Source organism: Miniopterus schreibersii (assembly GCF_964146895.1).
Source record: "Miniopterus schreibersii genome assembly, chromosome: 14".
Taxonomy (NCBI): Eukaryota; Metazoa; Chordata; class Mammalia; order Chiroptera; family Miniopteridae; genus Miniopterus; species Miniopterus schreibersii.
Window position 1 is genome coordinate 46585750 of NC_138114.1, and position 22659 is coordinate 46608408.

The following is a 22659-nucleotide window of genomic DNA, read 5'->3' on the forward strand; positions in this document are numbered from 1 at the left end:
GAGAGCTTTTTACTCTTAAACCAGGAGTGGGCAAACCACAGGTAACAGGCCCAGTCTAGCTCACTAGCTCACTGTTCTTATATGGCCCATGGGACAGAAATGGCTTTTACATTTTTAAATGGTCGGGGGGAAAGTCAAAAGAAGAATATGGATTGACATGTAAAAATTACTTGAAATTCAAATCCCAGTGTCTGTCAATAAAGTTTTATTAGAATGCAGTCCTACTCACCCACTGACGTTGTCCACAGCTGCTTTTGCACAGGGCAACACTGAGTAGTTACAACAGGGACTGTAGGTTCCACGAGGCCTAAAATATTTACTGTTTTGGATTGAATTGTGTTCTTTCTTCCTCACTCCTGCCCCCCAAATTTTACGTTGAGTCCTAACCCCTAGTGGCTGAGAATGGGACCTTATTTGGAAATAGGGTCTTTGTAGGTAGAATTAAGATGAGGCATACTGCAGTAGGGTGGTCCCCTAACCCAATGAGACTGGTGTCCTTTTCAGAAGAGGAAATGCACACACAGGGAGGACACCATGTGAGGGTGAGAGCAAAGATTTGGGGCGGGGCTTGGAAGCCAAGCAACCTCAAAGATGACCAGCAAACCCCCAGGGGCTGGGAGAGACTCCCTCACCCTTGGGAGGAACCAGTCTGCCAACAGCTCCATCTCAGACTTCCAGCCTCTAGAACTGCAAGAGAATACATTTCTGTCATTTAAGCTGCCCAGTTTGTGGAACTTTGTGATGGCAGCCCTAGCAAACTAATAAATTTACAGTTTGATCTTTTATGGGTAAAGCTTGCTGATTCCTGTTAAGCTAAGTGGAAATTCGGAAATGTGATAAAACTACTCTGACCTCACTCAGGACCTAACCTGGGTTTGCTGGGGCTCAGGTACTGGCTCCCGTGTCCTCACTTCCTTGCTGAAGAGCATGCTCATTTCGCCACCTGTCAAACCTTAATTCTCCTGTGTCCTATTTCCTTAGGCCCCCTGGGTAACTGACTACTCCGAACTAGGTCGGTTAACGCAGACCGTTAATGGTGGAGCTGACTTAGTAAGTTGGCCCAGAGATAACATCTGGTCTCCTTCCTATTTTAAATACATTATCCCAGAGGCAGGAGTCTTGTAGGACATGCCCCCTCAGTTCCCTCATCTCACATGGCTTTGGGCAGCCTCCTGCTCCGCTCGGGATTAGAAATTCTCACTCTTGAGATAGAAGAAGCAACAGCTCTGGAAGACTGAGCCCATAGCTGTCTGCAAAGCTCTCACAGAATCGGGCTGGAGCTTCCTGTCCTTCATACAGATCCAGCAATCGTGTGATGCAGCAACAGGGAAACAGGTGGAGACCTGGAGAATAGTCACCATGAAGGCTAAGACAAGATGGCCAGTCTATAGCCTGGTCTAGATCCTAGAACTCTGTGCATTTGTGTCCTGGGGCTGTAGTAACAAAGTACCATAAACTAGGTGGCCTAAAACAGAAATGTCTTCTCTCATAGCTCGGAGGCTTGAAGTCTGAAATCAAGGAGTCGGCAGGGCCATGCTCCCTCCAGAGAGTCTAGGGAAGGACCCTTCCTTGTATCTTCCAGCTTTCGGTCGCCCCAGGCATTCCTTGGCTTGTGGCAGTATCACTCAATCTCTGCATCTGACTCCACCTGCCCTTCTTCTCTGTGTGTGTCTCTGTGTCCTCTCTTCTTATAAGATCACCAGTCATTAGATCTAGGGCCGACCCTACATCCAGGGTGATCTTATCTCAAGATCTTTAACAAATTACATCTGCAAAGACCCTGTTTTCAAATAAGGTCATGTTCTGAGGTTCTAGGTGGACATGAATTTGGAGGGCGACACTATTCAACTCAGTACCATGGGTGAGGTTGAAAGTGAGAGAAGTCCCGACCAAACTCCAGAACCAGGAGCAGGCATGTGACTTAAGCAAGTCCAATAGAGTGAATCTCAGAAGCTTTGCTGGGAATGCTGGGTCATCTGGCTCCTGCAACTGGAAAGTTTAAATGTGACTCTTCAGGTATCAGGCCCACAGCAGGATCTAGGGGCTCGAAAGATGCCTTCAGAACCTGTCTCTTTTCCCCATCTCTGGCCTCTGTGTTGCTCTGTGTTGGCCTCCTTCAGGCAGATTCCCCTTCTGCATGGCAATAAGAGTGGCCCCCAGCAGCTCTAAGTTCCCATTTTCCCCACAGTAAATCCTAGTAGAGAGAGGACATTTTTCTTGACTTTCCAGGGAAAATCCTCAAAGGACTCTGTCTGGCTTGGGTGGCATCCAATTCCTGAACAAATGGTTGTGCGGGATAGAGAGCTGTAAGTAGCTGGGCCATATGTCCCCAGGTGGCATCACAGAATGGGGAAGCCCCCCTTGAATTCCTGGGGTGAGGCTGGGGATTCCTCCCACAGATGCAGGACCTATGAGACCTTGAGTGGGCATTACCAGGTGACACAGTAACCACACAACTCTAGCTCAGAGGTAACCATGGGCCCAGTTTTGAAAATAATTCTTCAAATTGAAGTTGGTGTTAGAGGCTGCTAACAATAACCCATTTTCTCTGTTATTTTTATTTCTATCAACTAACACTGAATTGGATATAGACCTTGGAGAGCCCTTCCGTGGGCCCTTGTCTTGGGGAAGTTTCCAGAGAGATACAGGTATAGGTTCCTTTGCACAGCGTTTATGTCTTGCTCTCTTGGATGCTAACTGTCCTGCCCATTGTTACTGTCAGAACCCAAAGGTGGGCATCATTATTCAGGCCTGTCAGCATGCAGGAAAAGCATGTCCAGGACGGGCCCTGAACCTGTGGAGTGTCACACGCTCTCCAGCTAATGAATGTAGGCTTATAAAAGGGCTTGGACACTACCGGCATCCTTAATAGGAGGGTGGCTAATAATAGCTCCCTCCCAAAGCCCTGCTTGTCTATAAGCAGCGCTTGGAAACCAGGAAGAGTACCACCTAAACCTTGGGGGAGCATGTGGAAGTAGAGTCTCTCATTCATGCATTCAGCAAGTTTGTGGTTTTGGGTTCTTTATGCCAAGCTCTGTTTTAGGCACTGGGAATGTAAAAGACAAAGGAGATTCAAACCCAAGAAGGTCCACTTTTTATTGGAGAACGCTGCATAAAAACAGAAAATCCTAAAACTATATGGGATAAAACTATATGGGAAGTGTAGTGGTAAGAGAGATGCACAGGGAAACATAAGCGCAAAAGAGGGGCGTGGTCAGGAAATTCTTCTTGGAAGAGGTGGGGAAAATAGATCAAAGACTTGGTTTTGAAATCAAGGTGACTCCCCAAAAAATGCTTTTTGGTTGCAAATAACAGAAGACCTAACTCAAGCCAACTTGAAAAATAATTTATTTTCTCATGTAACTAAAAGGTCAAAGGAAGGGTGGTTTGATATCGAGGTTCATCATATCTTCAGGACTTAGATTCCATTTCTCTGACATTCTTTAATCTACTATCCTCCATGGATCAGTTTCTTTCTTAGGCTGGTTTTCCTCAAGGAAACAAAATGGCTGCAGCAGGTCCAGGCCTAACATCCATCACCACACGGTCCAGATGACCCAGTATTGCAGTCAGACCTTCTGAGATTCACTCTATTAGACTGGCTGAAGTCATATGCCTGCTCCAGTCACTGGCCGAGGGCGTGGAACACACTGACCATCTTAGCCGAGGTCACAGCTCTACCCCTGGAGAAAGGCTAGTGTCAAATGTGTGGAATTGATAAATGAATGCAACCACATGTCTGCTGTACATGGGAAGCAGAGTGCCTAGCTGAGCCTTCTGAAACATCATGTGTGATCCCATCGCTCATCAGCACACCGGCATTGGGTACAGCTAGAGGAAACTCCATAGTCTTCAGTAAAAGAGGTGTTATGACCAAATACGAACAGAAGAGAACCCCAGCTTTTGAAAACCAAGAGGCAAAAGGCTGTTTCTTAAAGGAAAGAAGTCCTACCTACCCTCATCATACCTTGGCTTCTGGAATACATTAAACCAGAGCCTCACTTGGCTTGGCCAAACACCCATCTTGTTGGAGAAGGGGGACAGTAGTGTATCACTCAGGAGAGTTGCGGTGACAGACAACCCCCAAATCTCATTGGCTTAGTACACATCCACAGTGAGTCCAGGGCAATATCCCTCCATGTGATGACTCCGGGGTTGAGAGAGAAGGGATCTCCACCATTCTCTAACTGCACTCCTGGGACCTACAGCCTCCTACACCAGAACAGCAATGGTAGAGTCAGCTGGAGAGTCAAACACTGGAAGTGAGACCCAGCACTTTTGCTCACATTTCATTGACTAAAACAAGTCACATGGCCACACCGAACATAGAGGGGTAGGTAAGGGCAGTCTGTGCCTAGAAGTAGAGAACTAGTTGTGCAGGATAGAGAGCTGTAAGTAGCTGGGCCTGCCTGGGCCATATGTCCCAGGCTGGTAACGCCTGCTACAGTGGAATTCTTGGCTCCTCAAGCGAGAGCAGAGAACTGTGCCAGGTGCCTCGCTGGCCCACTGCACGTTAACCAGTCTTCTGTGACTCCCGCTGCCACACGCAGCTTGTTTCCAGAGGGGGAGGAGACTGGCAATGGAAAGATTAGCCCCTCCTTGGGTTCCTGCATAGGATCAGTATTTTCAATAGTACTTTGTGAGTTCAGCCTCAAAGTAAATGGTTAATTCATCTTGTATCAACAGCACTGTGATTCATAATGTAAACTTGGAGAATCCTTGATGTTTTGGGCCCACATTCCTTTTAATTTGGCTCTGCATTCTTTTAAAGCCACAGTGTGCTCACTTAATAGAAGGCAGCATGCAAATGCACAAGTTTTTGCCTGGAGGCAATTTAGCCTGGCTGGTTCAATGGATGTCTTCTTTCAAGTGTATATTCTTTCTTAAATTATTTACTGGGTAAACACACTTTGCATTTTCAAAAGGGAGATTAAGACTGCTTGCTGCATACCTAGTTGAACATAAATCCCACCCCACACTCCTGCCCAAAGTTAAGGAGGAAGATTCCTTAGGCTCCCCCAAAGTTTCTTCTCTGGCTCAGTAGCTGGGAACCCCTCTCCCTGGCTGTTTTTCAGATTCTCCCCAACTCGGCCTTCCTCCTGCGCCGACAGCAGTGCCTGCCTGCCAGCCTGCAGGCTTCCTCACAGATGGGCCCCCCATGGCAGGATTTGTCCTCTCTGCCCCCAGGGGAGCTCTGTCTACTCAAGGGCCCCCGCCACCCTTCTTTCTCGTCCTCAGAGATGCTGTTATCTACCCAACACCTTTGAGACCCAAAGCTGGGTTGATGGCCTGGCCAGAGTCAAGCTTACTTGCCACTCTGTCTGCTCCAACTCTCTTTGTGCCTTGTAACCCACTTGTCCCAAGTATCTGCCAGCCTCTGGTTTGAAAGCAAATGCTTTCTCCTGCCAACCTCCTCCGGCCAGCACAAGCCTCACTTCCGTGAGGACCATCCCTTCTCCCAGCTTTACAGAGAAGACCCAGTAGTGCTCTGAAAATGCACGATGGTATGGAGTTCCGGGGTTTACTACAAAGTTTTTGTTAAAGATTTGTTATTGATTTTTAGAAAGGGAGAGGCAGAAAGAGAGAAACATCGATGTGAGAGCATAACATCAATCTGCTGCCTCCTGCACGCCCCCTACCAGGGATTGAGCCTGCAATTTAGGCATGTGCTCTGACTGGGAATTGAACCGGCAACCTTTCGATGCACCAGAAAACACCCAACCAACTGAGCCACACCAGCCAGGGCTACTTCAACTTTTAACTTTAAGCCTGGGCTTTTCCTGCGAATTAAATTTGCCCAGATCTTCATTCTCCCTTGAATGGAAGGGTGACGATTTTAGGGCTGCATTCTTTCATCATCCTCTGGACAGTTCAGTGTGTCAGTAACTGTGCGGCACGCTGGGGCTGGAGAGGCGACTGTGGACCCACCAAGGAGGCAATGGGCAATTCAGTCTTTCTGATTGTGACCCAGGACATCTGTCTTAGGATGGGGTGTCTGGTGAGTGAACTAAAGATACGAGCTGTTAGGAAAGATCAAGGGTGCTGTTCACTCCTCTTTGCCTTGAGGTGAGGGAAGCCCAATTAGGAAGGCCAGAGAAGAGCTGAGGATTTAGGATTCCTATGCATTTGTTTTCCTAACCATGCCTCAGATTGAACAAGTAACGTCCACAGTTAATCCTTTATAAATGAGCAGCATGGATGCCTTGGGGCCCTCAACCCACAAATAAAATGGCTGTCAACCAAGAGACATGCTACCGAATAGTATGTAAGGCAGAATTTTAAAGAGTTTTCATGCTTTTAATCTGTTTCACTGCTGAGTTTCAGTTTTGCTGACTTCCTTTGCAAGTCTGATGCGGGTGACTGTGGTAAATAGAGACTGTGACAATGACTTGGGCAAACAGGATGTGTAGGGACTGTTCTGAAGACTTATGCCCCTTCCAGAGAAAAGGGGAGAAAATCAATTTGAGTTTTAAATCAAGCTACCAACTAGCACTGATCAGTGTTCATAATTAGCCCCACTTTACCAAGCCGTGAAGTCCTGTTCTTATTTATTTTGGGGGCAGAGAATCTTCCTGCCTCCTGAGTAAATATGGCCTGTTAAGTCTGAATTAGCTGTCATCGCAGAAGAATTAATGCCGGGGCACAGCCTTTCTAGTGGGGAAGGGAAGAAATAAACGAGACAGATCTTAGCTGAGCCGTACGTGATGAATGAGGACCGAGCAGATCATTCATCTCCTTCCAGGAAAGTGGACACAGGCACTAAAGCAGTTTTGCGGAAGACGTGTCAGCAAATGTGATCATTTTGTAACCTGTCAGGAGGAGAGGGAGCAAGTCCTTCCAAGTGGCAAAAGGGAGTGGGCCTGTCTGATGTGTCGGTCTCCATCCATCCATTTAGGTTTGGGCAAGAAGGGGGTGGGCAAGGAGGAGTCTGACTGAAACCACAAAGGTGTCGTCATCCTTCCAAGAAAGAAACTCATCCCGAAGCTAGAAAAGGCTGTGAACATCCTGCAAAGATTTCTTCTGGAAGATGTGATGTAGAAGGGTGGGGTTTCTGTTAAGCTAGGTGCCTGGCTAGTCCCACCTAGCTCTTTTGATGGACACCCATCAGAAGATCTAGTGATCTGTGTCAAGACTAAGACAGCAGACCTTTCTGTGCTTCATATTTGGAGGATGGGCAGATGGGGTTTGCTACAGGGTCTTAGCTGGGTGGACAGCCAGCTAGCCTGCCAACCACTCTCCATTTTTCTGTGGTTGGTTATGTGGGAATGAGCATGGGCGAGGCAGTTTGACCTCAGTTCCCTTTGAAGCTCTCAGCAAAGCATTCCGATGTTCGACCTCCTTTCTCAGTATGAGGTAGCAAATTATGAAACAGTTTCATCAGAAGCTCTGTGCAGGCATCTTGGAGCGGGTCTCTCTACTCCGATTCTCCTCAGTACCCCATCAGCATTTGGCAAAGCCAGAGCTGAGGGGGTTGGAGTCTCTGGAGATGAGGAACCACCAACCAAAACCTACGAAGCACTTGGGTACTTGGTATTATTTCTCATTTCCATCTTTTTTTGTTATGGAGCAAATGTAATGTTTCCTCTTGGCATCACGGAGCGTGAGCCCCAGTGACAGATGACAGTTTCCCAGCCTGAGCTGCAAGCTTGACACTTGCCTCTTAATCCTGTCCTTTTCTTCCTAAGTCTCTTTTTTACTTTTCCTCGGGTGTTTTTGTACAGCTGAGTACCTTACTGACATATGTTTCCTTGGAGTCTATTACCTTAACCGGAAACACTGCCAAAAAAAATGAGGCTTGTCTCACATGTTGAATTAAAAAAAAGATGCTATCACTTAAAGATCACCACATGGCACTCTGAACCCAGAAAGCCAATCGGTTCACCGGAGCTTCTCAGGAAGATTTCTCCTGGTGCAGCGTTACAGTCACTGTGGAGTTATACATTTCCTTGTGGATCATTTGTAGAACCAAAAAGCTGTATGGTTGTACACGTGACCACACACACACAGGCACATGCCCACACACACCGGGCTCCCCACCCCATCCTGTGAAGCCATCGTTTGATTAGCCAACTTGATCTTCGATGGTCTTTGTCAGAATGTCCTCCGATCATCTGTGTGAGTTTCTCTCTCCTTTGCTGTCTCCTAGAATCATCCAGAACCGCATCCTGGTTGTCGTCCTGGCCGTCATCCTGGTCGTCACCATCCTGATGGCCATCGCTTTTTCTGTCAGAAGACACTGATGTATCGGCTTGTCCTTGATAAACAGCAACAGCGGCTTGTTCTGAGTAATTAAGACAAAATGGTCACATGAATCATTCTTTTGCACTGACAGGCCCTGAATGACCCTCCCTCCCTCTCACCACTGTTCAGCTGGAGTGCAAAGAGTGTAAAAATATTTTTTATTCTTATTTGCATGTGGGTTGGTGTCCTTTTCTAGGTTTGTCTTCACCCAGATTTGTTTTTTATAGGGGAAGGTGAGGGTTTATTTGCCTTTTGGTAATTTCACCTACTGACCAAAATAGCCTTGGTGACAGTCTTCCTTGCCCTGTGGACATGTCAGGGGTCATGGTTTGGGAGAGGGCATAATAAGTCTGTCACTGGGGCTTCTGATGGGCTGTGCTGTTTGTCACACACCTCTTGTCACCAAATTGCCCTTCTGTGATGTCCAAGGCTAAAAATGCAGAGAAAAGCATGGATCAGAGCCAGTGACCAGATTCAGCTCACCAGCCCTGTTCCCACCCTAGCATAATGAACATAGTCAACCCGCCTGAGTGCTTTCATTGTAAAGGTGGGCAGTTAACGTCAGTTGTGCAGGAAATTGACTTAGCACTTTCTCTGTTTTTCTATGCGTAATTTTTTTTTACACCCAAGAATATTTTTGCTGAGCCTGCCCAATATCCACTTTTCACAACTTTGATTACTGGCTACAAGAAATATTTCCATACCTTCCCCAAATCCCAGACTCCCCAGAATTTGCTGGCAGAGCGAGCCCTGGCTCCGTATTTAATTGTGACCTCCTCTCCCCTGACCTGTGTAAGCATTCCTGTATCCTTTCGGTTTTAATATTTGCGCTGCCAAAAGCAGCCCTCATACATGCAAAAGGTCTGACAAGGTTCTCTCCACATCCATTCCGGTATGTAAAGAGAACATGAATATTTCAGGAAGAGCAAGAACATGACTCCGTCAGTGTGAAATTTCAAATGTGATTATAAATATGGTAGAGTCCTATAGGGTGATCCACTAGGAATAAACTTTGTGGAAAATGTGTGATAACCTTCTTTAAAAGAAAAGGGATTGCAGCGCGTTGCAAAGAGACAGCTTGGGTTTTTCACTAACAAATGTCGGCACAGCCTTCCTGAATTCACGATGTATTCAAACCTCTAACGGGCTTTGTGATTTTCTTTGGTTTCTCTCTGTCCGTGGTAACTGGGAATAGCGTTCAAAATGAGTTCATTTATGATGAGCTTCGAGTTGCCCAAGCTGAGGTCATTTTCCCCCTAGTCATGAAGCAAAGCGTGTGTTTCTTTAAGACTTCATAGGCACTTACAGGGTCCACACTGTCTTTTGAATATAATTGGAAGCTCTGAGTCCTTGAAAAGCAAACCCATTCTCTTCATAAAAAATGCTAACCACCTGTGCCCATGGCTGGAGATCACCTAGATGCAGCACTTCATATATTTTCCCCCCAACTCAGAAGAGAACCATTATGGTTTAGGGAGGAAATGCAGAATGGCAAAATCCACCAGAGAAATCCTGTTCCAATAAATCATTTAGTATTGTGTAAAGAGAGCTGCAGCCTTTACTTTGTGGGGATGGTGTGAGATTTTGCCAGAGCGAAACAGGCCAGCCAAGGAGTGGGAAGGCTGTACTGATTTTCCCATCAGCTTAAGGGATCCACTCAGCGAGAATTCTTTATTCTGATAACAGAATTCTGTACGTGCTGAACACATCGAAGAAACCATTAAAAAGCAAGGAAACAAACAACCCATTTCCTTCTTGTTCTGAAACACTAATGGTGGGGAAGGAGTGTCCCAGCCTCTCCCATGGCTTCCTTCAAAACTGCTGATCTTGGCTCAGGCGTGTAGCCAGTCCTCCAGCTACACCTCACATTTCTAGACTCTTCCCAAGGCCACATAGCAAGCCAGGTTATCTGATTATCTGAATTTCCCGGCTCCTAAATATTTCACTAAAATCTCATGCTCATGTTGAAGTAGATGAAGGAGTGCGTGGCTCACCGTTCAGTGGCCTTTTCTTCGGGGTTCTCTTTATCAGCTCTTGCCTGAGATTTTGCCCCAATTCAACCTTGAGAGTGGAAAGAATATGAACAGGTAACTCTTGGCCAAACTGCCCCATCAAAGCCACCTCGAGAGTGACCCCCCCAGCCTGGGGTTGTGAGTGCCTTGTAGGAAGCTGGTCCAAAGGTCCCCTTAACTCCTCACCTGGCCCTCCTGGATGCCGTAGGAGAAACTCAAAGGAGCCCGAAGACAGACTGTCCCTCCTCCTTCCACGCTCCACTGGGAAGGAAGAAAGGCCACAAATTCGAAGCAGGTCATGGATCTGGGAAAGGTTCTAGGAACTTAATACGTAGACTTCCATTGATGAATGTTTCTAGACTCGAGAATACTGTTAAAATGATGTTTGATGCGGGACCAGGCAGGGGGTGATGAAGATGCAGAGGAGGGAGAGGAGGAGGAAGCCCTTGCCATACAAAATTCACTGCAGACCAAACAGTTTCCCTGACAGAATAAATAAAGCAGATGCCGCCCTGCTCCAGAATCAAACACAATTTAATTAAAGTCTCTTAAGTTGTAAAGAGTTTTAAATGCTCCACGTTGCAGGCAAATGCCTGCAAGTGCAGTGGGCTTGACGTCAGCGCCAGCCTGGGCTGGGAGGCCATTTGCTATTCTGTTTAAGGCAGGCTGGATTGTCTTATTTTGGAACCAGCTTGGTGGGGGGTTTGCTTTGCTACTGCTTCTGAGCCCTGAGCTTCAAAGGCTGAAATTAATGGTGAACAAAATTGTGCGGCTCTGGCCGTCCCATGCGGGGCAAGCCCATTGAGGGTTATCATTAAGTAAAGAAATAAAGGGGGAAAAGCCTGCCTGCTCCAAAAACCTCATCAGATAATGACCTCAGTGATTGGGTTTCATTACCAAACAGCATCCAGAGATTATCTCCTCCACAGAAGAAGGGAGCGGAGGAGAAAAAGAAAGGAAGGAAAGCAACTGTCTTTCTCTCCCTCTTTTTTTTTTTTTTTTTTTTGGCACATCTTTTCTTTAAAACTGTCAGATCATTTCAGTATTTCAAATCCGAGGAAAACAGCCTGCCTGCTGCTGTATTTGAAGTTGTAATGGTGTCAAAAAGTCACGACTGACTGACAGCCATCAGTCCCAGAGGGGCTCATTAAATCATAAAAACTTGACAAGGAAATAATTGCGCATCGCCAGCAACTTGGCTCCTGTTTAGACGCTTTTATTTTCTTTCATTATTAGTCCTCACCATTACGTTCATTAACAAATTGCATTAAACAACTGTTAAGGGCTAATGATTTGTTTATCGCTTTTTTATTATTATTATTTAAACATCAGCTGTGTCATGTGGTACCCCAGCAGCCTCTCGCCATCATCTGACTGAATATTTTTCCACTCTGAGCTCTGGGTACTGCTGGAATATGAAATAGATTATTCATTACCCTCCTCTTTGCCGCTGATTTGGTTTCATGTAGCGTCTTCCACAGAGAAAGATGAAAACTTGTCAAAAATAGGTTATATCTTATTCGAAGGGGCAACAATAGCGGCAGGTACAGGCACACTTTAATATTTAATTAAGGTGGATGTTAACCCCTTTAAATGACTTTTGCTGTAAGTTCTGTTCAAATGCAGAAGAGAAAAATAATTGTTCTTAATTTGCAACCTGTTCAGCAGGCACTCTTCATGCAGTTAGCTGGAAATTTAGAACAGAATTTTTAAATAATGAAATTTCCCATCATAAATATTTATGGCCATTTGTCTACGTAGTTGAGAATGAACTACAAGCAATGATTTCCTCATCTCTCTGGCCTGAACTTCCAGCCCAGTGGGTCACTCGGTGCTTGGGAGTGGAGGTGGCTTTCTTGGGAGAAATGTGCGTCCAGAGCCAAGGAGGGCCGGTTTCAAAGGAAGCCCCGTGCGTCCCCCGCCTGGTCCACTTGGCTCCCCCAGAGCCGAGCGTGTGGTCGGAGGGCTGAGGTCTGGAGCGAGGGTGGGTAGATAGATACCTGCCGAGAGACCGCCGGTGCGCCCGGCGGGGGTGCGCGGAGGGCGGGGAGAGGACGCCCGGGTGTCTGCGGCCGACGGGCTCACTGCGAACAGCGCTTCCCCGCAGACAACAGCAGCGGCGCTCTGCAGGGGCTGACCCTCCGTCTTCTTTCCTCTCTGTGGCCCGCCCTGGAGAAATGTCGGCTTTTCCGCGGGCTGTAAGCTGGGGGGGAAGGTCCATCCTCATGATCCCAAGACACAAGTCCGCGGCCTTCTCCACGCCCGCGCCGGCTGCGCGGTCATTCCGTCCGACTCGACGAGTTTCCGTGGCCATGGAAGCCAGTCCTGGTTCCCCGGCACTTCGGGGCGGGGGCATCATGGTCGATACCGGGGAATGGGGGGCCCCAACAGGGAGGCTGCTTCTACCGCCCCCCCCCCGGGAGAGCAGGCCCTCGGGCTCACGGACGAGAGGGAGCCGGCGCCCCTCACCCTGCAGGTCTCGGGGCTGCCTCCCGGGGGCAGGGGCCCGCAGGGAGGCCAGCCCCGCAGCCACCGGCGGGTGCGGCCCGGCCTCTGGCCTCGCCCCTCCCTGCGGCACAGCGATGGCGGGCACGCCGGGGTCCTCACACCCTGCCGCCTTCCGGACGGCCGCACCCCAGCAGGCGGCGCTGGAAGGAGGGCTCCGTGGCGGGTCAGCCCCGGTCGGACTCCCAGAGACGCCGGCTGAAGGCACAGCGGGGGCGAGCCGCCAACCTTGAACCTTGACCTCGCCCAGCGCCGTGACTCACCTTCAGCCAGACGCCCCTGAACAGCCTGCTGTCTCCGCGTTATCCCGCCTGCGGCATCGCCAGAGGCCTCCATGCGACCTGGCCAGGCAGGGGCGCTCACACAGACGCTCGCCTCTTTCAAATGGGGCATGTGGCTGTGAGGACAGCTCCGAAAAGTATTAAAACCACAGGCATCTTACCCAACAAGGGGGACGCTGGAGGGTAACCAGGCGCAGCCAGGCCGGGGCAGGCGGAGGCTGTGTGTGGTCGGAGCCAGGGCTTGAAATGGGGTGGCTGGGCCAGAGTCAGTGTCTTCTTCTTTGTGGAAGGAGGAAGCCAGAGAGCGAACTGAGAGAGACTCAGCTCTGTTAGAACTCCAGGGCAGTGACAAGGTGAACGATGCAGCGCCAACTTACCACAGGCAACCAGGCCAACCAAGATGGCGGGCAAACCAAGATGGCGGCGGGGGCAAAACCAAGACGGCGGCCAAGCCAAGATGGCGGCGGGGGCGAAACCAAGATGGCGGCCAAGCCAAGATGGCGGCCGGCAAACCCGGATGGCAGGACAAGTGGTTTGGGAATGTGTGAGGAGGTGAGGAGCAGATGGCGGCAGGTTAAGGGCGGGGATTCCCCAGCATCGAGAACAGATGGTCGGCTGTGCCACGCTGGGCCCGCCACTGTTCTCCCTCAGGGGGAGGCAAAGGTAGGGAACCTCTTTGGGCCTCCGCCCTGATCTCACACAGCCCGCTGCCTGCCTCCAGGTGCCCAGCGTGTTCTGAGGAAGGCGCTTCCTCGTCTTGAATGACCTCGTTACCCGCGCTACATAAATAACGAGGCATCACAGAGGGGGTGCCAGGAGCAGAGCTGCGCTGAGACGCTGTGCGCTCGCACCCCCTTCCCTTCATCCAGACAAGGCCCCGCGGCGTGAGCAACAGCTCGGCGCCGGAGCCCGTATTGATCGGCTGCTCGGCTCCGCGGAAAGCTGCCTGGACTTTTCCTGGGGCCGGACCGCGCTCGCGAGCCCACGGCCCCCGCCTCCCCGGGTCCCCCAGGGACGCTCGGGGGGGGGCTGGGGGCAAGGCCCGTCCCCAGCTCAGGGCTCCTTGTTGCCTCCACTTCGTCTGTTTTTAACTTGTTCTGCCCGGGAAAGTACCTGAGCTGGAGAGAAATGGTTTTTTGCACCGTGAGGCCCCACGGAGTCTGGAGGGAAAACATCCTCGGGCGCCAGCTTCTCTCCAGAAGCTTCTGCCAAAGACGCGGGCGGCCCGGGTGCGCGGCGCGGGCGAGCGCTCGGCCCCGAGGGAGGGGACCGCGGTGTGGCTGGTCCCCACGCGGCGGGGCTGTCGCTGGGGTCCCCACGGCCGGCCGAGTCAGCCCTGGGCCGGCTGGCCCGCCAGGGGCCTGCAGCCGCCTCGTCGCCGGCCCCTGAGCGCACGGTCCCCGCGCTCTGGCCTCTGGACCGGGCGGCGCGGCCTCGCCCCGGGCGCACAGCGGGGGGTGAGCGGCCGCCGGGCCCTGGGGCTGCGGGCCCCGGGGAGCCCCTTGAGGGTTCCCGCCTCGGGCCTGACCTCGCGCCTGGGGAAGCGCGGCCTCGTCCTCCCGGCTCAGCGTCGGTCCCATCGGCCTCCCCGCCCCCTGCTGAGGGCGGACTTCGGACTCGGCGGGGAGACCCTCCGGGTGCGTGGCCTTTGGGAGAAGGGGGAGAAGGAAAGGGGTCCCGGCGCCCGGAACCGGCTCCCTGGGGCTTCTCCCGGGGGCGCCGCTCTGCCCTGGAAGCCCAGGTGCTGGGCGGCGCCCAGGCTGCGGAGGCGGAGCGGGAGCGGCTGACCTGGGCCCGCAGCCGGCCGGGTGCGCGGGGAGGCCCAGGCCGCACCGGGCGTCGGGGAACCGCAGGGGCGGGTGTGCCCCGACGAGACCCCCCCCCCCCGGGCCTTGGCACCGCGGGGCCCGGACGGCACAGCTTCCTCTGCTCGGTTCCGTCTCCCCGCCTTCGCCCGAGCCCGAGCCCACCGGGCCGGAGAGCGCGACGGCTCCGGTGAGCTCATTATTGTCCCCGGGACTGTGAATAATCCAGCTGCCCCTGTTTGCGGCAGGAGAGGTGGGATCCGATTTATTCATCCAGCCGATAAATATTTATTGAGCATCTACTACGTGCGGGCCCCAGACGCCTGGTGAAGAAAGCAGATGAGAAAGCAAGCGAGGCGGCCCCGCCGCCCTGGGCTGGGGCGGGCGCGCCGTGGGGTCCCGGGGTGCGGAGGCCCCGCAGCGGTGCCCCCGCCTCCGCCTTCCAGGGCCGCCCCGCGCGTCGCCCCTCCGCAGCCTCCGCAGAACTGCCCGGTGGCCCGGGAGGGCTGGGCTTCCCCGCGCGGGGCGGGCCGTCCCCGCCAGCCCAGGGGGCCGGGGCCGGGGCCCAGGGCTCCGGGACTCATTGGAGGATTTTTTCCTGCTTATTGGATGATAAAGGTTTGCCTTGGCAGGCAATCGGAAACCCAAAATATCATAAAAGGGAAAAAAGTGCCGAGCGGCTAAGAGGTGCGCCCCGGGAGCGTCGCGGGCCCGGCGCGGTGAACTGCTGGGCGCAGCGCGGGGCCTTCAAAGGCGCCTCCCGCCCGCGCTCTGGGCCCCGTGCGGAAGGGGAGAGGAGCCAAATCCAGATTTGGGCACATGGCTGATTTGGGCACCCACCCCCAGACAGTGGGGACACTTTGATGTCTGGGCACGTGGCACTTGGGGACAGGAGAAGCTGGGCATCCCAGCAAAGGCATCTGCGTGTTCCAGGCCTGCAGACGGGCCGCCCGAGCCCCTTTGTGAGGAGAGATGAAAGCCGCAGAGCCAGAGAGCAGGGTTTGCGTGACGAAGCACAGGCGCTCTGTGCGGGCACCTTGGTGACAGCTTGGATGGCAGACGAGCTCAGATTCACGGAACCCTGAGCCCTGCAGACCTTAGGGAACTTTTAGGCCCCGCCTGCTCGCTCCCAAAGCTGCCGTCGCGGGAGCCTCGGGTGCAGCGCTCTGTCTGGCCTGCCTGCGTTTCAGAACCCAACTGTCCAAGGCTGAACGGGTCCAAAGTAGCAGCCTGTCATACTCTATAAAAATGCTGTCACTTTAAGATGACGGTTACGGAATGAATGAATGAATGAATGTCGTTTAGATCAGGGTTCCCCCAATGGAATCCCAATTGCATACTCCTCAGCGTCATTTCAGAAGAGAGGAAAAATGAGATGAACCCCATGTGGCTGCTTCTATAGCTTTTCCCTGATCGTGGGTGATCGCTGTATCATTTTAAAGTTTTGGTTTTTCTAAGTTGATCTTATTTCACTTCATTTCATTTCGAGGGATGCCTTCTGGCTTCAGCTCAACTTCCTCCACATAATTCATTAGGCCTGAGAGCTGCTCCGGAGTGGGATTAGAACCCGTGTAGAACACAGTCGCTTTAAACTGAGATCTGCTAATTAATCGCTCTTCTCTGTGTAAGTGAGCAACGGCGCTCCTTCCCCGAGGAATTGCAATTTCATGGTTCCTAATGATGGTGCGATTACATTATCTGGATCACTCAGACAGTGGGTGTCAGAGCGGCGCTCAGAGCCTGTCTCGGGATCCGGTGAAATAGCTCCTAAAGCCGAGGGATGCAGGCAAGGAGTTGTCGTCAGTGTGCCGCTGTTTTCTTACATCTCATGCACACGTTAGCTCCAAGTTCCAGTTCCCCCAGCTCCTCGAGGCCTCGTCCCCCAGAGCGCCCCATGTTTCTCTGATATCCACAGGGTGGTTTTGTGTGTGTGCAAATCTGTTTGCTGTGTTCCACAGAGTAATTTATTTCCGGCATTTATTTTCATTAGATCTCTTGGAAATGTGGTTCTACCTATTGTCAGCCAGTGATACATTTTAATTGTTGTTTCCTGAGCTAACTTGTCCTACTTGATGAGTTAAATAAAATGCCTAATTCCAAAGTCTGCTGTTCCCATCTTTTGCATTTGATTTACTGGTCTTCTCTTGCTGACGGAAGGGGGCTGCACATCTCAGGGTCGGCGCCTTGCTGCAGTTTCTGTGCTGCGCATGTAGACACTGTCTTTTTTTTAAATGATGACAGTTGGAAGGATCGTGTTCAGGGTTGCTTTTGAATACAGGGTTTGTCTTTCTTCTTAAATTGCTCCGGGAGATGGCTTTGCAGAGTGATCACAGGTCTGAATGTGAGTCAGGATAATCTACTCATCCCCTCACTGAGCCTCAGTTTCCGTAACTATAAAGTTGGGAAAATCTCACCCACTCCAAGGACTGAAGTGAAAATTCAATCAGGTAACCCATGGAGAGCACAACCAGGCATGTGGCACACCCTCACCATGCCCCTCATCCTGACTAAATGAGCTGCTCTATAACGCCATGGTGCACAAACACCACTGGGAGTGTTTTTGTTTTGTTTTCTTTAAAGATTCCTTATGATTATGGCCTTAAAATACCTCAGAAATGTCTTAGATCAATAAAAAAATAAATTTTCATTTCTTCATTAATTAAAAAATACTCATTTAAAAAACGTTTTAAGATTACTTTTCAACACTACAGCTGTCAGACATGGCACCAGGGATGGGAAAACAGCACTGAACCACAAAGCAGAGCCTCGGCCCTCCCAGAGCTCCTAGGCTAGTGAGGGAGACCCCACAGTTACCTGGCAATTGCCCGCCATAGGATTTCAGTCCCAGAGAGACCTGGCAAGGTGAGGCGGTCTTCATTGGTTGGGCCGATCTGAGCCTATTCAATGCCCAGACCAGGGCATGCTGAAGGAGACACATTTGTAACACTGGAAAAGGCAAACATGTATGAATTGAGAATGAGTGGATGGGAGAAAACGTCCATCCTTCCAGGCAACCTGCTCATCCTAAATTTCACCACGAGGAAATTCTCCATGAAATTGTCATTTGTTCCCATCTAAGGGCAGAGACACTGTGGACTTTATGGGCACAGGACACGTGGAATCCACCCTCCTGCCGGACCAGAGGTGGGACCGGGAAGGGGTGCTGGGCCACCAGCCACACCTGCAGGTGTTTCTCAGCATTTGTGGGTGGGCCGCCTGCCTTGGACAAAATGCTTTTCTCTTTTACCCGTCTAACTTGGTCACCAAGGCACCACCACGTCCTGCGAGGGAGCGGAACGTCTTCGCCAGGCTCGCCTCGTTTGGATGCGCAACACAGTGAAGCCATACCCACCGAGCCTCCAGCGCTGGTGTTTCAAACCCTGCAGTACACTAAACGTGAAACTTTTGTTCAGATTTCAAGGATTTTGATAGCCCCAGTGAATAGACTCTGCCTATTGATTTTTCCCTTACAATGACTCTTGGATAACCTATTTTCTCATTTATTTTTAAAGACAGCTCATGAGATTTCATAGCCATTCTGCCCAACCTCCTAATATCAAAATCCCTCCTTGACCCTGAAAATTGTAATTCTGCCATAGATCACAGCTGCTGAATATTACCTTTTACTAAGCTGGTTAAATAAAATATGTCCAAATCACTAGATCCCACACGCCGTGGCCTGCAAATGTAATGAGGCAAGGGCTGAGGTTCCCGCCGCTCCCGCCGGTCCACCAGCGCCGGAGTGCGGGGCTGGGGAATGTGGGCTCGGGTTTGGAATTTAAGGGGGGGAGAGGAAGAGGACTGCTGGCCTGTCTGCAATGATTTTCTTGTAAAATTATAAGGGAAACTTCGGCTGTTTGATGTGTGCTAGACAATCAGATGCCCCCCAAATCCACGCAGAGTGGCTGGGCTTTTCTCCCGAGTGGAGGAGGGGGCATGTTTGATGTAGGGCAAGTTCAAAACACCCAAGCCTTCTGCGCTGGTAGGTCAGATGACACTCATGAGGTGGGGAAATGCACCACGTGACACATGAAAAGGACCATGGACCCGGGAAGTCACATTCTGCCACCAGATGGCCGGGGCTCTTGCTTTGACTGGAGAGGGACCATGTAGAATTTAGACCCAGGGGACTGGTACCCACCTGAGCCCCCAGCCTCGGTGCATCAGGCTCTCACCTGCGCTTCATCCAATTTAGCTAAAGGGGCCCCCGCCTCCCGCCACGCTGCCCAGGGCCTCCTTCCTGTCGGACTGACTTTTTCCCTTCTCAGAAGGGAGGCACTGACCCAAGTTGGTTCCAGAGGAGCCTTGAAAATTTCAAAGCCACGCTTAGATCAAAAGTCTTAACCTTTGGCTTTTAGATCGTCCTCTTGCCTTACCTGGGCAGCCCCCACGTCCACGATGGTAATGTTTCCTGGGAAATCTTGCTCGTTACAGGTGAACAGAGTCTGACTCAGCAGGAATGTGGCCTCCCCAGCTGTGGCCGTGGGAGCCCATTTGAAATGCAGGAGCCAAGAGGCTCTTTCGCGGCCCGTGGAGCTTGGCAGCTGCGCTCGCCCCTGCCTGTGTCCCCCATGACTGCTGGACCCGCTGCCTTCCCTGCAGGCCTCCAGGCTTTGGCAGGTGCTGGGTCCCCCGGAACACACACGGGAAATGAATGTGCTGATATCAGCCCCCAGTGGGTCAGAGTGGCAGGAAATTGTTCAAGAAAGAGAAATTAATAAACAGCAGTGAGATCTCCCCTCCAGCCCCCAATCCAGAGGTCAAAAAAGCTAACACGTGTCACTCTCCTTTATGCTCCCCCCGTGCTGGGGATGACAAGCACGCTCAGGAAGTCACTTCCTTCTCCCCGTGGCTCTGGCTGACACCGCTAATTGATTCTGGTTCTTCTGGCCACAATGCTCTTCCCCCCAGGGCTCCCTGCAGCCCCTGCTCATCAGTGGGAGTTGATTTGGGGATGCAACCCATCCACCATCCAGCCACCATGTCCTCACACCCCGAGTCCCGTGCCTGCCACCTCCCCTCCCTGCAGGGCCTCCCGTGCCCTCCTGGTGACCGGCTTCTGCACCTTCCGCGTCCCACTGGAGTCCCCAGTTCCTAGAAGAGTTTGCCACTCACTGTCTCTTCTCCGTCTCACAGCCCCTACAGACCCAGGGGAATAAGTAAGAGGCCAGAAGTGTGGGGACCTCCGGATTCTGACCCCAGCTTTGTTCTCAACCTGCTGGGTGGCTCTGGACCAGTCTCCTGCTTTCCTCTGTTTCCCTGTCACAGCCCCTAATGTGGACCGCAGCACCTCCATTTTGTGATGCAAACTCCGTGGCAACCGTCCCACTCCTTGAGCCGTTTACTCTGGCTCTCCGTCGATAGCCTCATCACCACCCATGCAGGCTCCCGGAGGGCCTGCGAGCTCCCAGAGGGCAGGAGTCCTGTCTGGGGCTAACCTGGACTTCTGGGGGCACTGGAGGCAGAGTACTCAGTACCTACTGGTTGCATGTTCAATTCCTGTAACCCTGGTCCCAAGAAAAATGCAGCGACACCAAGTTAAGCTTTGTCCCAAAGGGACTGACTCTGTTTCCACCCCTCCAAGGACCTTTTGAGCCTCTGTTGGGATCTCAGGACTGTGAGCCAGTGAGAGGTTAGGGAGATGGTTCGGCATGGTGCTAAGGCTCAGGCGCAGGAGCCAGGCTGCTGCCCCCTCACGAGCTGTGTGAGTTTAAGCAGGTTAATCAACCTCCCTGAACCCTAGTTCCCTTCCCTGCATGTCATGCATGGCAGGATTACCTTCAGTCAGGGCTGAAGGAGAGAATCACGCAATGCACTCAGCTCTGAACCTGGTCCATAGTAAGTGCTCAGTAAACAAGAGCGGGTCTCACAGTTCTCCCAGCTCTCCCACCCTAGGACTGGCTGCACCCTGGAGGCCTCTGGTCCTTTCATGAGACCACAGTTCAGGAGAGCTGGCTCTGCTCTGTGCCAGCCAGTGGTCTAGCAGTACAAGGGGAAACGAGGGATTCTCGGCCTGAAGGAGGAATTCAGAACGTCAAGGGCAGTAACAAGATGAGGTCAGACAATGAGGTCCAAATTCTGACAGTCCAAAACGGACATGGAGACGCCACCCCCACCCCTCAACCAAACGTCATTGACTCCATGCAAAAAGCCCTCGCTGTGGCAAAGGCAGTGCCTAGGGAAGCAGAGCCCCCTGCCCAGTGGGCAATGCCACCTGCCTCTGGGGATAACGCAAGCTTTAGGGCAATAAATTTTAGCTCTTGTTACCCCCTCTCCACTCTCTCCCTTCACTCCCTATTGATCTTCCCCTCTCTGCTGACAACAAAGTATGGCTGGCATGTCGTTGGGGATTTAAAACCAGGACAGCTTCTCCCTCCCTGCGGGCCGGACGCCTGCCTCTCGAAGCTGGGTGCCTGATGAGTGCCAGCAGACTGGCTCCCGAAACCGGAAGGGACCCGCATTGTTGGACCAAAATAGCAAACGTGCAACATGAGTTGTTCAGGGGCCCTCAGCGAGCTGGCAGCTTCCGGTGGGTGCTTGACACGGGCCAGCCCAGGGAAGCAAACGGGAATGGCCCTCACTACACTTGAGAGAGAGCCCTTCTGTGTACATGACCCTCCTGTCCCTTAGCTAGGCTAGTTCATCCCACTGAAAACAGGCTTGAGCTATCCTTCGGGGGAAAAAAAAATGCATGTCTGGGTTAAATGAACCACAAGCTTTTAGACACATGCGCTTCCTGAACGACTTACACCTTCCCATCTGCAGCTTGCTGCCCTGGATCTCCCAGGACAAAAGGGATTCCAAAACCCCAGAGGACCCCTTTCCCGTGGATGGCAGCCGCCACACTGTCTCCCACGCAGGAGGCCAGGACCCAGAATTCCAGGATGTCGCTTCTCTTCCCGGGTGGCGCCCGATTGATTACTTGTCAACTTCCAAAATGTTTTCATCCCTGGAAGAAACAATGCACCAAAAAAGCAGCTCTGAAAGAGGAATTAGGCGGCTTGTTAGACACGGGCCTTGGGTCAGGGTAGGTGGCCCGTCTGGGGGGCCCCCCCGAGGAGGCGTGCTGGGGTTTTTTCTAAGGCGGCCCTCTCCCCTGCCGTGCCCGCTTAATAAAGCTATTGTACAAGCCCCTTGGAGGGCCGTATGCTCCAAAGTAGTAGCAAGTGTCCCATTACTGTAAACGGCCTTTTATTTTTAAACGAACGCTATATTTGGAAAGCAGTAATCCTGGAGAAATGATACTGGCACTAATGGGGAACATATTAGCTTTCATGTGTGTGTTTTTTTCCTGTTTAAGGTTTCTTTGTTATTATCTGAGCAGCAAGGCTCTGCATACACTCTTGGGCAAAAAAATCAAAATAAGCCTTAAAGCAATCATATTTTAATAAGCATCAAATGTCTTCAATGAGATAAAAGTATTATATGGTGTTTTGATATTGGGCTTTAGTTAAAACCTCATTAAAAAAAAAAGAAAATTTCTCAGATGTATTGGGGTGGGTGGGGGAGTGATGTATTTTTAAATTCAGGTAAAGAAGTTGTTCCAGCGCAGATCAATTATGCTAATTAAATGCCACAAACGACTGAAATTGCCAGCAAATGGACGTTATTATTTGTTGCTTTCACTGTTTTCCATCGATCAAAACCAGCAACTAATGATACTTGAGCCTCCAAAAGCTGAAGCTCCAGTCTGAGTAAACATCAATGCCTGGGTGCCAATCACAGCCCCTGGGTGGCAGGACGAAGCTTTCGTCAGGCCAGCATCTGCCCATCCTCTCCTCGGGTGAGGTTTCGACCGCAAAGGCCGCTGGCCAC

General features: G+C 51.5%; 1 protein-coding gene across 4 annotated transcripts in view; it reads left to right on the top strand.

Annotated features, from left to right (window-relative positions):
- VTI1A (vesicle transport through interaction with t-SNAREs 1A) overlaps window positions 1-9265 on the top strand; it is a 278815-nt gene extending 269550 nt beyond the window's left edge. For all 4 annotated transcript variants that reach the window (XM_081158250.1, XM_081158247.1, XM_081158253.1 and 1 more), the window contains one exon: window positions 8147-9265. Coding sequence is in view for 2 of the 4 variants with exons in the window: in XM_081158247.1 (XP_081014373.1) it covers window positions 8147-8240 (94 nt within the window). In the remaining 2 variants the exon portion in view is untranslated. The remainder of the gene's footprint in view (window positions 1-8146) is intronic.
- The last annotated feature ends 13394 nt before the right edge of the window (window positions 9266-22659 follow it).